Here is a 15,713-nt window from a genome sequence, read left to right as displayed (position 1 = left end):
ACACTACAGTTGAAGAACAATGGGAAAGTAATTATGCTTTGAAAATGGATAAACTTGCTAGCTAATGTTAGCTGGCTGGTAGTTCAAATAATGATCATATAGCTGACAACGTCTTCACTTTAGCTAATTTCTCTTCATTATTACAGGAAAATATAGTCACAACAAGATCATTATTTACAAGATAATGGTGAGCCAATTACAGAGAGCTTACGGTTCCAAGTGTGACGAAATAAAAGCAGGGCTTTCTACCTCAGAATGGTTGAACTTCGACACTGTCTCGTTGGCCTAATGTGATATCCTAATTTGACTTGTTGTCCTAACGTTATATATCCTAATTTGACTTTGGTCCAGGTCATGTTCTTTACTTTACCGTTTCCGGTAAACACATACAGTGGGGCAAAAAAATGTATTTAGTCAGCCACCAATTGTGCAAGTTCTCCCACTTAAAAAGATGAGAGAGGCCTGTAATTTTCATCATGGGTACACTTCAACTATGACAGACAAAATGAAATCACATTGTAGGATTTTTTATGAATTCATTTGCAAATTATGGTGGAAAATAAGTATTGAACTCAGCTGGTTGAATGGACGGGGACAGTATATCCAGAGAGAGCCATGATTCCGTGAAGCAGTGTATGTTACAGTTCCTGATGTCTCTCTGGAAGGAGATCCTCGCCCTGAGCACGCCTACTTTATTGTCCAGAGACTGAACATTAACGAGTAATGTACTTGGAAGCAGTGGATGGTGTGCCCACCTCCTGAGTCAAACTAGAAGTCCACACCGAATACCTCTTCTCTGCCAGCGGCATTTTGGAGCAGCCTCTGGGATAAGTTAAATTGCCCTGGGGGGGTGAGGAAAAAGGATCCAATTCGGGAAAGTCGTATTCCTGGTCGTAATGTTGTTGAGGTACTCCGCTCTGATATCCAAAAGTTATTTCCGGCTGTATGTAATAACACGAAAGACGTTATGGTTTAATAGTGTAAGAAATTACACACAAAAAAACAAAAGCTGAGCTGCCATGGCTGTCGGCGCCATCTTTAGGCAAGAGATACTGTTGCATGTAGATTATCTAGATTATTTGTGGATTGATCATATAGGAATGTCAACGTTATTTTAACAACTCCAAAGCAATTGTCACAGGAACCACTGACTCGCTGCATTTTTCTATTATCATAATGCATAATGCATATGCAAGTATCTCTTAAAATTGTTTAGGACAGCTCATGAGGTCTCCTAAATATCTGTCGACTAGGTGGGACTCTTATGAATGAAGAGGCTTCATGCATAGCTTTGAAGAGTAGGAGTAAATAGTCTCTATTCTCAGCACAAATGTTCCACTCTAAGACGCGTGGTGGATACGGGCCCAGGACTAGGGTTAATCGGTGTCAGAAAAACCGTCCCTAAAGGTTCAGTTTGATTTACCATGCACTCTCAATGTACTGTGTGTGTGTGTTTACCCGTGGTCTCTCCAGTAACCCAGTATACACTAAGAAGACCAGCAGCACGTCGGGTGGTGGAGACAGCTACGTGACCCTGTGGAGGAACTACCTGATCCTGTGTTTTGGAGTGGCCAAGCCTAGCATCATGAGCCCCGGCCAACTGAGAGCCTACACCCCTGAGATCACAGCCACTACACCTGACGGCAGCATCAACTACGACAACAAGGTAGATGCACTACATCACCAAAAGTATGTGGACACCTGCTCATCTTACATCTCATTCCAAAATCATGAGCATTAATATGGAGTTGGTTCCCCCCTGGCTGCTATAACAGCCTCCTAAGATCAGGGCTCTGTGCAGGCCAGTCAAGTTCTTCCACAGAACTAGACAAACAATTTCTGTATGAACCATGAAAAACAGCCCCAGACTATCATTCTTCCTCCACCAAACTTTACAGTTGCCACTATGCATTGAGGCATGTAGCGTTCTCCTGGAATCCGCCAAGGCCTGATTTGTCTGTCAGACTGCCAAATTGTGAAGCATGGTGTATCACTCCACAGCACTTGTTTCCACTGGTCCAGAGTCCAATGGCATAGACACTTGGCATTGCGCATGGTGATCTTAGTCTTGTGTGCAGCTGCTCGGCCATGGAAACCCATTTCATGAAGCTCGGTAGTGAGTGTTGCACCCGAGAACAGATGTTTTTGGAGATCCTGTTCGGTGAGCTTATGTTGAAATAGCCAAATCCACTCATTTCAAGGGGTGTCCACATATACTATATATACAAAAGTATCTCCCCCTCTCACAGCTAGATTGTCCCAATTAGGGACCTAGGGGCTAACTAACCCCCCATAAGGACTAATTAACTCCCCATAGGGACAAACTAACTTCCCATAAAGTTTGTAAAGTGACTTGGTTATCCTTTGTACTGTGGTTTGCTCTGATTTGGAAAACCATGTAACTAAGTTGTGTTGTCATTTGTGAAGATGTCTGACTAAGTAGTGTGTGTGTGTACCAGGTGATTGGAACTGAATTGTGTGTGATGCACCAGAGGTGCATTCAACAAGGGAAGTAGTTTGCATTAGCTAACATATTCCATTTGTTTTGTGTTAGCCGTAAACATTTGTTAGCTAAAAGTCATGGTGCTATGGTGCTGCGAACGTACAGTGCCTTTGGAAAGTATTCAGACCCCTCGACTTTTTCCACATTTTGTTATGTTTACAGCCTTTTTCTAAAATTAATATCCCATAATGACAAAGCAAAAGCAGATTGTTAGAAATGTTTGCAATTTATAAACATTTTAAAACAGAAATACCTTTTTACAAGTATTCAGACCCTTTGCTATGATACTTGACATTGAGCTCCAGTGCATCCTGTTTCCATTGATCATGCTTGAGGTGTTTCTACAACTTGATTTGAAGTCCACCTGTGGTAAATTCAATTGATTGGACATGAGTTGGAAAGTCACACACCTGTCTATATGATCCCACAGTTGACAGTGCATGTCAGAGCAAAAACCAAGCGAAAAGGTTGAAGGAATTGTCCATAGAGCTCTGAGACAGGATTGTGTTGAGGCACAGATCTGAGGAAGGGTACCAAAACATTTCTGCAGCATTGAAGGTCGCCAAGAACAAAGTGGCCTCTATCATTCTTACATGGAAGAAGTTTGGAAACACCAAGACTCTTCCTCGAGCTGGTCGTCCGGCCAAACTGAGCAATCAGGGGAGGAGGACCTTGGTCAGGGAGGTGACCAAGAACCCAATGTTCTCTCTGACAGAGGAACTCTGGAGATTGGAAAACCTTCCAGAAGGACAACCATCTCTGCAGCACTCCACCAATCAGGCCTTTATGGTAGAGTGGCCAGACGGAAGCCACTCCTCAGTAAAAGGCACATGACGGTCTCTTTGGCCTGAATGCCAAGCGTCACGTCTGGAGGAAACCTGGTATCCCTATGTTGAAGCATGGTGGTGGCAGAATCATGCTGTGGGGATGGTTTTCAGCTGCAGGTACTGGGAGACTAGTCAAGATCGAGGGAAAGATGAAAGGAGCAAAGTACACCTTCTAACAGGACAACGACCCTAAGCACACAACCAACACAAAGCAGGAGTGGCTTTGGGACAAGTCTCTGAATTTCCTTGAGTGGCCCAGCCAGAGCCTGGACTTAAAGCCGATCAAACATCTCTGGAGAGACCTGAAAATAGCTGTGCAGCAATGCTCCCCATCCAACCTGACAGTTCTTGAGAGGATTTGAAGAGAAGAATGGGAAAACTCCCCAAATATAGGTGTGCCAAGCTTGAAGCATCGTACCCAAGAAGAATCTAGCCTGTAATTGCTGCCAAAGTTGCTTCGACAAAGTACTTTGTAAAGGGTATGAATACTTATGTAAAAGTAATATATATATATATATATATTAGCTTTGTCATTATTGGGTATTGTGTGTAGATTGAGGGGAAAAAACTATTTAAACCATTTTAGAATAAGACTGTAACCTAACAAAATGAGGAAAAATTCAAGGGGTCTGAATACTTTCCGAAGGCACTGTAAAGTGTCTGGTTCGGGTCTAAACTGCCTCTATAAATAATAATGTGAACTTGTAGGCTTATATTTAATGTAGTAGGAATAGCGAATTATCTTCTGCCGTAAATGGAAGCCTTGTTGAACGCTCCTCAGGTGATTGACACTGTTTTGTACAATGTTTTGTGTGTGTGTGTGTACCAGGTGATTTGGACCCCCTCAGTAGCATGGCTCCTGAAGCAGCTGGTCCCTCTAATGAGAACAGAGAGCATCGAGCTGACAGAGTCCTTGGTGCTAGGCTTTGGACGCACCAACTCCCTGGTCTTCAGGTACAACACACACACACACACACACACACACACACTAGAGTTGTCCCTGATTAGTGTGGGATTTAGCTATTTGTTTTGAGAGTTTCCTCAGTACGTGATTAGGGGATAAGATTAGAAAAATGCAGAGAATGCGTTTCAGACATTCCAGTTATATTATGGAACGCCGTTTGGGTCTTTGTGTGTCAAAAACAGATACATGTCAAATAACACTATTTGACGTGTCAAATAAGATTGTTGACCAATCAGGACCTGAATATGACTGCACGTCACATAATTATTTAACACGTTCATTATTGTTTTACGTAGTTATTCCACATTGATTACACCATCACTCGTATTTCATGTGTCACAAAGATTCATCGATACGTATCCTATGATGCTGGTAAAGTTCTCACGCACCTACAGTACTGGTCATAAAAAAAAGCTAGCTAGCTAGCTGATGGATGCAAACAATGTTTTTCCCCAAAAACAGCAACACAACATTGTTTCAGTAGCTAGCTAGGTGTAATCATCTAAAATACCCTTAATTTATAAAACAGTTCTTATTTGATTAATGGTGGTCAGACCCATCTATGTGAAGCTAGCCACAATATGGATTAGTCGCAATAGTGGAATTTGCGGTTAGCCTTCAAAATAAAAGAATGTCATTGACAGACGCAAATGAATACAAATAGTGGAATTATGCCATAATTGAACAGATCATGCTGAAACGAGGTTAGAATATTGTTATAGAAAATCAACAAAATCCAATAATTTGTTAATTTGACAAATCTGTTGAAATCACACTGGATGTATTAGACTTTAGAATTGCATTGGGGGCATACATATTTCACTGTACAGTCTTACCTATGGATTGTGGATCAATGACATTGGGTATCAGTCTACTCAGTGACACCCAGAGAACATTAGCGTTATAGCTCTTATTGCGGGACTCTGAAACAACTGTGAATTGAGCCACATTTATTATCAATCTATGTGTATTTAACACTATTCCTGAGGAAAAACATTACTGCGTGGATGTTTTGGAGTCTGATAACTCTGTGGGGGATGTTGGGAGAAAATATATTGGGTAGACTGATACCCCATTTCATTGATCCCCAATCCTTAGGTAAAGCTTTACAGTGCAATATGAATGTCAGTACACACAATAGGCTGACTGGGGAGGTGATGTCACAGTCCTGCGATAAGAGCTGCAACGCTAATATTTGCGTAAACTCTTCACAGTTGTGTTCTTCGAGTGTTACCGAGTAGATTGATACCCCATTTCATTGCTTCATATTCCAACCTCATTTAACATTATATAGTCTAAATATGCCATAATTCCACCAATTGGTCATTGTTTACAGGCTGGATGTATTGGTGCCCCAGAAGTTGCAGTCAAACAAATAATTCCTTATTTTCAACGCGGTTTTGTAAACACATCATTCGTGGCCGGTGTGTGCTTGTTTGCAGACTTTTGTTGTACAGCTTTGACAGTGTTACTGATAGTAGTGGTGGCACTTGGCTTACACGGGCAAATTCATCACACACAACATTCTATAATAGAACTGTGTTATTTGACATGTCAAATTAAAATCTTTTTTAACGTACGTCAAAAAAGATATTTGACACAAAGACCCAAACGCGTTCCATATATTTTACATGTAGCAGCTGGGTGATTTATCACAGTGCCTTACCTCTGCTCCAGGGAGACGTTTCCCCAGCCAGCACAGATCAAGGATCAGCTTCCCCTCCCCCAACTGACCTAAAATAAGCTGCTAGGGGAAACTTCACCCTACACCTTTTTACTCGAAGTCAACAGATACTCAAGCTATTAATTGCTAAAAGGCGCCATTTGTGATATAAACCCATTGATTCCTCATGTACTAACTGTCAGTCCCTGCATTCATAACAGGGAACATGACTACAGTCAGCTGTGTAAGGTTTTAAAACATTTGTGAGGGTTTAAAAGAGAGGTGAGCGAGGGATTACACAGTGGAACATTCTGGTCTTTTTCAGTTTGGACATATCCCCTTCTCTTTGTTCCGTGTAGACTTCATTTGATCTGAAATACCCTTTTATTGGAAATCAATTTAATCAGTGCAAAGCACTATCTATGGTACATTTTTTGTGAATGTTTATAAAATTGTATGTTCGGGGTTTTCGTGCGTTTCAGAACATATGTCCTCTTTGTTATAGTAACTCATTTTTGTGATCAATTACTAACTAGCCAACAAACATACTGTGATATGTTATTATACCACGTGATCCTTTTCTAGATTGAAAGGTTTCCTGAGCAAGATGGGTGTTTTTTAGGCACGTGGCTAGGATCCAAATGTCCGTTCTAGAGTTGTATTTGTAATTCTGTGTGTGTCCAGGGAGCTGGTAGAGGAGCTGCATCCTTTAATGAAGGAAGCTTTGGAGAGAAGACCAGAGGTGAGCTGTGGGCATAATCATCATTACGCTTCAGTTTATTCTTATATACACAACTACCACTTCGCAACATATTGTAAGTCATTGAATAGAGAGGGGAGATCATTGCCTGACAACTCACCCTGAACTTAATTTCGCTGCTCTATTGATCTCTACATACTGTACATTTTGTCTGAATCTGCCATCCTAGAAGTTGTTTGTGTGACTTCAAAATGAGGGGCGTTGTACAAAACAAATTCATCCGTGATTGGATCGTCTATAAAAATCAGAGTATTTAAGTTGATAAAGTCATCATGTAGGCTGGCTCTGGCCCAACCCATCCATTTCTGGGACCAATCAGAAAGGTCAGAATGTGTTCGCAAGCTAAAATCGTAGGGGAGGAAGGCAAATCCAGATTCATTGTGGAGAAAACTTTGGCCGAAGCGATGTGGATGGGTAGCCAGGCAAGGGAGATCACACATTGTAGATGGAACAGTTATTAGAAGAAGTGCCTTGCTGATGGATCTCTCTCTTTTCCTCTCTCTCACTCTCTCACTCTCTCACTCACTCCCCCCTCTCTCTCTTTCTGTCTCAGAACAAGAAGCGTCGTGAGCGGAGAGACCTCCTGAGGCTGCAGCTTCTGAGGATATTTGAGCTACTGGCTGACTCTGGTGTCATCAGTGATAGGTTAGAGTCACATTCATTGACCAGTCACTGCACAGGAAGCTGCTGAGGGGAGGACGGCTCATAATAATGTCCGGAACGGAGCTAATGGAATGGCATCAAACATATGGAAACCAAATCAATTGAATCAGTGCAAAGCACTGCTAGGCTCAATATACTGAACTTTTTCTGCTCCAGCCATTACCATAAGCCTGTCCTCTCAATTAAGGTGCCACCAACCTCGTGTGAATCACTGACATGCTCACTGACAAGCTCTCTGACACAACCCACATTCACTGACACTCTCAGACACACTCAGTGACACTTACTGACACACCTACTGACACACAATCCACACTCATTGACATGCTCACTGGCACACTCATGGTCATGCTGGAGACACTGCCCAACACACTGGGAAGCACAGAAGACTCACAGAATACCTCTGTCCTCCCTTGGATGTGAAAGCAACAGTATGGTTTCAAATATGTAAATAAACTAAACGAACTGTTGTCTTGACTGATGTTCTTTTCTACTTCTGTATGTCTGTCTGGCCATCTGTTTGTGTGTCTGTCTGGTGTCCACAGCACCAACGGGGCTCTGGAGCGGGATACGTTGGCCCTGGGAGCTCTGTTCCTAGAGTACGTGGACCTGACGCGGATGCTTCTTGAGGCGGAGAATGACAAAGAGCTAGATATCCTCAAGGACATCCGAGCTCACTTCAGTGCCATGGTGGCCAACCTCATCCAGTGTGTTCCCGGTAAATAACCAAATTACCCTAAAGGCCAAAAAGTATGTCCCAAACGGCACCCTATTCCCTATATAGTGCACTACTTTTGAACAGAGCCCTGTGGATCCAAAATAACTTTGTTTCAAAATAATTATCTTACTGAGTCGTACTTTTTGGTAGCTTATGAATGATGAAAACAGGCCTCCGTGTGTCAAGGGTTGGTGCAGGCCCTTGGAAAGCAGGGACTCAGGACACCTGACATTGATCTTGATTAGGCCATATCCCAAGGGACGCCAGTCCTAAAATAGTGTAGCATAAATGGGGAAGGGCAGATCATGACTCATTGGCAGCCAGACTTCAGACTTCCTGACTGCCTGATGAATGAGAGATGACTGACGGAACACGACTGTAATCCATCGGGGAATCCCAAATTAGCAACCTCGCCTCTACCAACTCGTTCGGAGGACCCTCCATTGTCACGTGTTACTGATGAAACTCTGAGGGTGACTTCCATAGAGTGGAGAGGGGATCAATGAACCCATCAACCTCGGGACACACTTGTGACTTGGATGATGCAATTCATGTTCCACTTTTTGTTTTAAATAATAAAACAAGCATGAAATTCAAATGAACAAATGACCTGTTGCGTTTTAGAAGATATAAACCTCATTAACAGTTAAACATTTAATTTGGGGGTATTTCATTTATTTTGTGTGTAAAACATCTCAATCAGACACAAAAGCACATCTCATAAAAAAAGGCACCTCTCAATTATTTTGTATGAAATGGTGCAAACTCCAGACGTATCGTAGTGCGTGTTGAGATTGCACTTCGCTCTGGAGCCTGCAGCCTTGCTGGTTTGGTCAATGTGACTGAGGGTCTAATTAGCCCCAATGCCCTTGATCGTTTTCTCTACCTTAGCTTAGGGACACTTGTACATATGGCGCTGGCGCACGTGAATGCGCAAATGGAGGGCCGAGGGCCATGGGGAAGGGACTAGTTTGGGATTCAGCTCTTAGTCACTCAGTCGCATACAGTAGCAGTTTGTAATGCCCCAGTGATTTTGATGCCCATATACTGTCCTGAGAAGGGGACTAACAGATCAATTTTACTGTCCTTTTCTTTCTCTCCTTCTACACTCCTCTACTCTCCTCTCTGTTTCTCCCACCCTCTCTGCTCCCCTGTGTCCCCCTCTCCCCTTTGCCCTCCTCTCCCCCTCTTCTCCTCCAGTCCACCACCGACGCTTCCTCTTCCCGCAGCAGAGCCTAAGACACCACCTCTTCATCCTGTTCAGCCAATGGGCTGGTCCCTTCAGCGTCATGTTCACGCCTCTCGATCGTTACAGTGACAGGAACCACCAGATCACCAGATACCAGTACTGCGCCCTCAAGGTACATCAATCAATCACATTTGTTATTTGTATAGCGCTTTTACTAAACCATTTGTCACAGTGTTGAACAGTTTTATCTGTTTTGTATTTAATTGAACTGTACTGTATATAAAAATATGAATATGTATATACACTGAGTGTACAACACATTATGAACACCTCTTTCCATGACAGACTGACCAGGTGAATCCAGGTGAAAGCTATGATCACTTGTTAAATCCACTTCAATTAGTGTACATGAAGGGAGGAGACAGGTTAAAGAATGATTTTTAAGCCTTGAGACAATTGAAACATGGATTGTGTATGTGTGGCTTTCAGAGGTTGAATAGGCAAGACAAAATATTTAAGTGGCTTTGAAAGGAGTATTGTAGTAGGTGCCAGGTGCACCATTTTGTGTCAAGAACTGCAACGCTGCTGCGTTTTTCAAACTCAACAGTTTCCCACGTGTATCAAGAATGGTCCACCACCCAAAGGACATCCAACCAACTTGACACAACTGTGGGAAACACATGGGCCAGCATCCCTGTGGAATGCTTTTGACACCTTGTAGAGTCCAACTCTATAATACAGTAGGAAGGTGTTCTTAATGTTTTGTACACTCGGTGCGTAAATAGCATTTTTGTTGTCTCTTGGTGTCTTTCCTATATTTAACTTTTATTGCATTTGATTTTATTTTGAATTGAATGTAATATCTTATGTTCATGTTTATTACTGTTCTGTACTTTGTCATGTATTTGTATGTTTCATGTGGACCCCAGGAAGAGTAACTGTTGCATGCGCGGTAGCTAACGGGGATCCTAATAAACTGGACTAAACCATAACCCTGCCTAGTTCCTGGAAGACCAAGCAGTAGCACAACAGCAATAGACGGCAAAAGTAATCCTCCTTTGGCTGTACCCAGTGGGAAAACTGGTTGTAAAGACATCAGGCTGGCAGTTGTATGTGATGTTGTGGTTAGGTTGCGTTCTATTGAGAAAGGACATAAGTCTTTTTAGTCACCCGGTTGTACTCTGACGTCACTCCAACCAGATGTCAAAATATGACGTTGGTCAGGATGATATCTATGAGGCAGGTTGGTCAGGATGATATCTACAAGGGTGCCCATGTTTACGGATTTAGGGTTGTACCTGATAGGTTCCATGATCATTTGTGTGAGATTAAGGGCATCAAGCTAAGATTGTAGGATGGCCGGGGTGTTAAGCATATCCCAGTTTAAGTCACCTAACAGTACAAACTCTGAAGATAAATGGGGGGCAATTAATTCACATATGGTGTACAGGGCACAGCTGGGGGCTGAGGGGGGTCTATGACAAGCCGCAACGGTGAGAGACTTATTTCTGGAAAGGTGGATTTTTAAAAGTAGAAGCTCAAACTGTTTGGGCACAGACCTGGATAGCATGTCATAACTCTGCAGACTATCTCTGCAGTAGATTGCAACTCCACCCCTTTTGGCAGTTCTACGTTGGCGGAAAATGTTGTTGTTGGGGATGGAAATTAAATAATTTTTGTTTGGTGGCCTTCCTATGCCAGGATTCAGACACGACTAGGACATCAGGGTTGCCGGAGTGTACTCTAGCAGTGAATAAAACAAACTCAGGGAGGAGGCTTCTGATGTTAACATGCTTGAACCCAAGGCTTTTACGGTTACAGAAGTCAACAAATGATAGCGCCTGCTGGATAGGGTTTAAGTTACCGTACGATGATGAGTGGAACTGAGGCTACAGGGCCTGGGTTGACCTCGACATCACCAAAGGAACAGAGGAGGAGTAGGATAAGGGTACAGCTACAGGCTATAAGAACTGGGCGTCTAGTGCGTTGGGGACAGAGAATAAAAGGAGCAGATTTTTGGCCGTGGTAAAATAGATTCAAGGCATAATGTACAAACAAGGGTATGGTAGGATGTGAGTACAGTGGAGGTAAACCTAGGCATTGAGTGATGATGAGAGAGGTTTCGTCTCTGGAGGCACCAGTTAAGCCAGGTGAGGTCTCCGCATGTATGTGGGGTGGGATAAAAGAGCTATATAAGGCATTTTGAGTGGGACTGAGGGCTCTACAGAGAAATAAAACAAGAAGAACTAGCCAAGACAGCAGTAGACAAGGCATATTGACATTAGAGACCGGCATAATGCAATCACAGGTGTTGATCAGGAGAGCGAAGACAACAATGGGTAAATGGCGATGAATGGGCAGAGCGGGTCAGTTAGGTACATACAGGACCTGAGTTCATGGCTGGGGTTGATAGGTAAACAAAATGAGGTACCGTGTTATTGAAACAGTCCAGTGGGGCATCAGCTGTGTAGCCGAGTGATGATAGGGTCAAAAGGGCTACAATAGTTGAGTCAGGGTGCCGTTCGGTAGTCACTACTACGCTAGGCGAGAAGGGGACACAGCGTTCAGAAAAGCTAGTGGGCCGGGGATAGTAGATCGGCAACATCGTAACAGAATAGCCTTTTGAGACCACATCGGGCGATCACGTCGGCAGTCCAGTCCTGATGGATCGGCGGGGCTCCGTGTCGACAATAAAGGGTCCAGGCCAATTGGCAAAGGAGGTATTGTAGCCCTAGAATTAGCTGGTATATAGGCCTAGCTTGAGGTTAGCTGGTGCTTGCTTCAGGACAGACGTGTTAGCTAACAGTAGCCACTTGTTTGCAGCTAACTAGCTGCAATGATCCGGTGTAATGATCCAGAGTGGCAGGAATCCGATGATATGGTAGAGAGAAGCAGTCCAATATGCTCTGGGTTGATATCGCTCTGTGCAGACTGAGAGGTGTTGTCCAAGCTAAGGCTGGCTGATGACAAGGAAAAAGGTGAAGACCACTAGCCATGGCTAACAAAGACTAGTAGCTAGTTAGCTCCTGATGGAAGTTCCAGTTATAAGGAATAAAAATAGCAGATCCGTACCACATTGGATGAGACGGGTTGCAGGAAAGTATATTTAGTTTGTAGATAGAAACTGAGATTAAGCTATACATGAAAATGACTGGTTATTTACACGGGATAAGACACGGGAACAAGACAAAAACAAATACACATTCCTACTGCAACGCCATCTTGGATAGATAAGGGGGTATTAGTTCAGAGTTGACCATCTAGGCCAGGCAGATGTCCACTTCCATGCCGTAGTACATAAACTCTCCAGCCCACTTCCTCTGAACTCCAGAACCTCTTATTCGCATTAACACCTTCCCCTCTGTGTTAAGGGTTAAAAAGTACATGTTGTTCCTCATGGGAGATTTCCCTGGTTCTGCAGCAATACTTAAAAAACATGTACTTGGGAAATGATCCGGAAGCGACGCGCTGGATAGGGTTTAAGTTACCGTAAGATGATGCGGCAATGTTCATTTGCAGCTGAGCCAGTGCTACATTTAAACTTTTCCCTGCTGCTGCTTTTTTTGACTCCAGTCCATTTTCTAAATTTATCCCTCAACTCCACACATACTGTAGATTTTGTACCATATGGACTAGGGTCAATTTATAGCTGGAATCCAAACCATGTCAAGACAACATTGAATGTCCACTGTTTCTAAGAAATGTTAGGTTATAAATGTGATACTGACCAAGCCTATGTTTGGGGGACATTCCAGTCCAGTTGTCTGACTGTTTGCTGTGTATCTTGGTGCAAAGGGGCTACACCATTTAAAATGATGTCAGCGTTGTTGGCTGATCTACTCCCTGTGACAGGGAGACCATCTACTTTGCATGGATAACTGCTGGACATTTCTATCAGCTTCTGTACCAGTGGTTCACACCATTGTCCCAACAGGCTTTGAAACACTGACTGTGCTGTTGGGAGGTACACTCTTAGAAAAATAGGTGCTATCTAGAACTATATTCAACCGCGTTTAAAAAATATTTTTCCTTCAACAGTGTGATCAAGCCATCAACGTTTTGTGATTATTGGGGTCGTAAAAATGTTAGCTAACGGGTTAGCAATTAGCATGTTTGACATTTCAGTGGATATACTACTACTATCAGCTTTTTGATAAGCGGCTTAGCAAAAAGTCTCGTATTATTAGTTATTGACCACCTTACTATTTTGTTAAACTACAAGATATATCAGTTTAATTTTGTGTAAAAAAAAGACACCAACCTCGTATCCGAAGTGTTTCCTATATCTATATAGTTGACAAGTTGGCTAGCCTTCCGCTATTTTTTTATTCCTGAAATCCGTTAGCTATATTTCCGAGGTAAAAAGTTGGATATTAAATGATGTGTGGTCTGTCGCGTAGTTGAATTTGACACAATACAGCATGTCCCACAAAATGTGTATGTATATTTACATAACGTTTTCAAAAACTCTCAAAACCTTACTTAACTTGCAATGAAAATCGGTGGTCAGATAGTTAGAAGGGTGTCTTTTGTCACAAAACTTACCGTTATGTTCTAGTCGATTTAAATGTTGATCTTGAGGTGATTTAATCCTTTAACCGCTAGAGTGTCCGGAGTTAGGGGGTGTCCGATGTTTGGGGAAAATGAGCTAAAAGGGATCTTTGGCTGTCCCCTTAAGAAAATCCTTTGAAGAACCCTATTTGGTTCAAAGTATAACCGTTTTGGTTTACATTTAGAACCCTTTCAACAGAGGGTTCTACATGGTACCCAAAAGGGTGATACCTGGAACCAAAAAGGGTTATTCTGTGGGGACAGTAAAATAACCCTTTTGGAACCCTTTTTTCTAAGAGCTTGATCTGAGTTCAACAGCGCAACGCTTCTATCAACAGATCCTGTGTGCTGCCATTACTATCGTGTAAAGCGTGTAATTTCAGTCAGTTCCCGAGCATCAAAAACAATAACCTCATAATATAAGCTAGTAAGATATTTTTCATTATTCTCTTCATAGATGTATGCATTTCCTTCATAACATGACTGCAATTCATCCCTTTGGGTGTCTTATTTCAGAAAGGGCAAAGCAGTCCTGAACAGCAACCTTCATGGTCAGTGTTAGGTACCAAGGTACAAATGTATTGTTTGCAAATGTATTGAAAATGAAATACAGAAATATCTAAATTACAGAAGTATTCAGAGCCCTGAGTCAATACATGAGATTTGCACACCTGGGTTGTACAATATTTGCCCATTATTCTTTTCAAAATTCTTAACTCTGTCAAATTGATTGTTGATCATCGCTAGACAACCATTTTCAAGTCATGACATAGATTTTCAAGCCGATTTAAGTCAAAACTAACTCGGCCACTCAGGAACATTCACTGTCCTCTTGGTAAGAAACTCGTGTAGATTTGGCCTTGTGTTTTAGGCTATTGTCCTGCAGAAAGATGAATTAATCTTCCAATGTCTGGTGGCTAGCATAATGAACAATGTTTTCCCCGAGGATTTTGCCTGTGCTCAGCTATATTCAGTTTTTTTTTTATCCTGAAAAACTCCCCAGGCCTTAACGATTACAAGCATACCCATAACATGATGCAGGCACCACTACACTTGAATATATGGAGAGTGGTACTCAGTAATGTGTTGTATTGGATTTGCCCCAAACAGCACTTTTTATTCAGGACAAAAAGTTAATTGCTTTGCCACATTATTTTCGGTATTACTTTAGTGCCTTGTTGCAAACAGGATGCCTGTTATGGAATATTTATTATTATGTACAGGCTTCCTTCTTTTCACTTTGTCAATTAGGGTAGTATTGTGGAGTAACTAATGTTGTTGATCCATCCTCAGTTTTCTCCTATCACAGCCATTAAACTCTGTAACTATTTTAAAGTACCCATTGGCTTCATGGTAAAATCATGGCGGTTTCCTTCCTCTCCGGCAACTGAGTTAGGAAGGACACCTGTATCTTTGTAGTGACTGAGTGTATTGATACAGCCTCCAAAGTGTAATTAATAACTTCACCAATCTCAAAGGAATATTCGATGTCTGCTTTAAAAATAAAAAAAACATCTACCAATAGGTGCCCTTCTTTGCAAGACATTGGACAACCTCCCTGGTCTTTGTGGTTGAATCTGTGTTTGAAATGCACTGCTCGACTGGGGGACCTTACAATTATCTGCATGTGTGGCGTACAGAGATAAGGTAGTCATTCAAAATCATGTTAAACACTATTGCCCACAGAGTGTGTCCATGCAACTTATTATGTGACTTGTTTAGCAAAGTTTTACTTCTGAACGTATTTAGACTTGCCATAACAAAGGGGTTGAATATTTATTGACTCAAGACCTTTCAGCCTTTCATTTTTAATCCATTTGTAACATTTTCAAAAAACACAAGTCCACTTTGCCTGATGAGGTATTGTGTGTAGGC

At 42.2% G+C, this 15,713-nt stretch overlaps 1 protein-coding gene across 7 annotated transcripts in view; it reads left to right on the top strand.

The window, feature by feature from the left end:
- LOC112265009 (protein furry homolog) overlaps positions 1-15,713 on the top strand; it is a 212,100-nt gene that overhangs the window by 106,956 nt on the left and 89,431 nt on the right. For all 7 annotated transcript variants that reach the window (XM_042295783.1, XM_024441990.2, XM_042295782.1 and 4 more), the window contains 6 exons: positions 1,474-1,666; positions 4,160-4,284; positions 6,642-6,699; positions 7,271-7,362; positions 7,926-8,098; positions 9,299-9,459. In XM_042295783.1, coding sequence (XP_042151717.1) covers positions 1,474-1,666; positions 4,160-4,284; positions 6,642-6,699; positions 7,271-7,362; positions 7,926-8,098; positions 9,299-9,459 — 802 coding nt within the window. The remainder of the gene's footprint in view (positions 1-1,473; positions 1,667-4,159; positions 4,285-6,641; positions 6,700-7,270; positions 7,363-7,925; positions 8,099-9,298; positions 9,460-15,713) is intronic.

Source organism: Oncorhynchus tshawytscha, linkage group LG13 (genome assembly GCF_018296145.1).
Source record: "Oncorhynchus tshawytscha isolate Ot180627B linkage group LG13, Otsh_v2.0, whole genome shotgun sequence".
Taxonomy (NCBI): domain Eukaryota; kingdom Metazoa; phylum Chordata; class Actinopteri; order Salmoniformes; family Salmonidae; genus Oncorhynchus; species Oncorhynchus tshawytscha.
The sequence above is the reverse complement of the archived record's forward strand: the minus strand, read 5'-3'. Positions and strand labels throughout refer to the sequence as shown.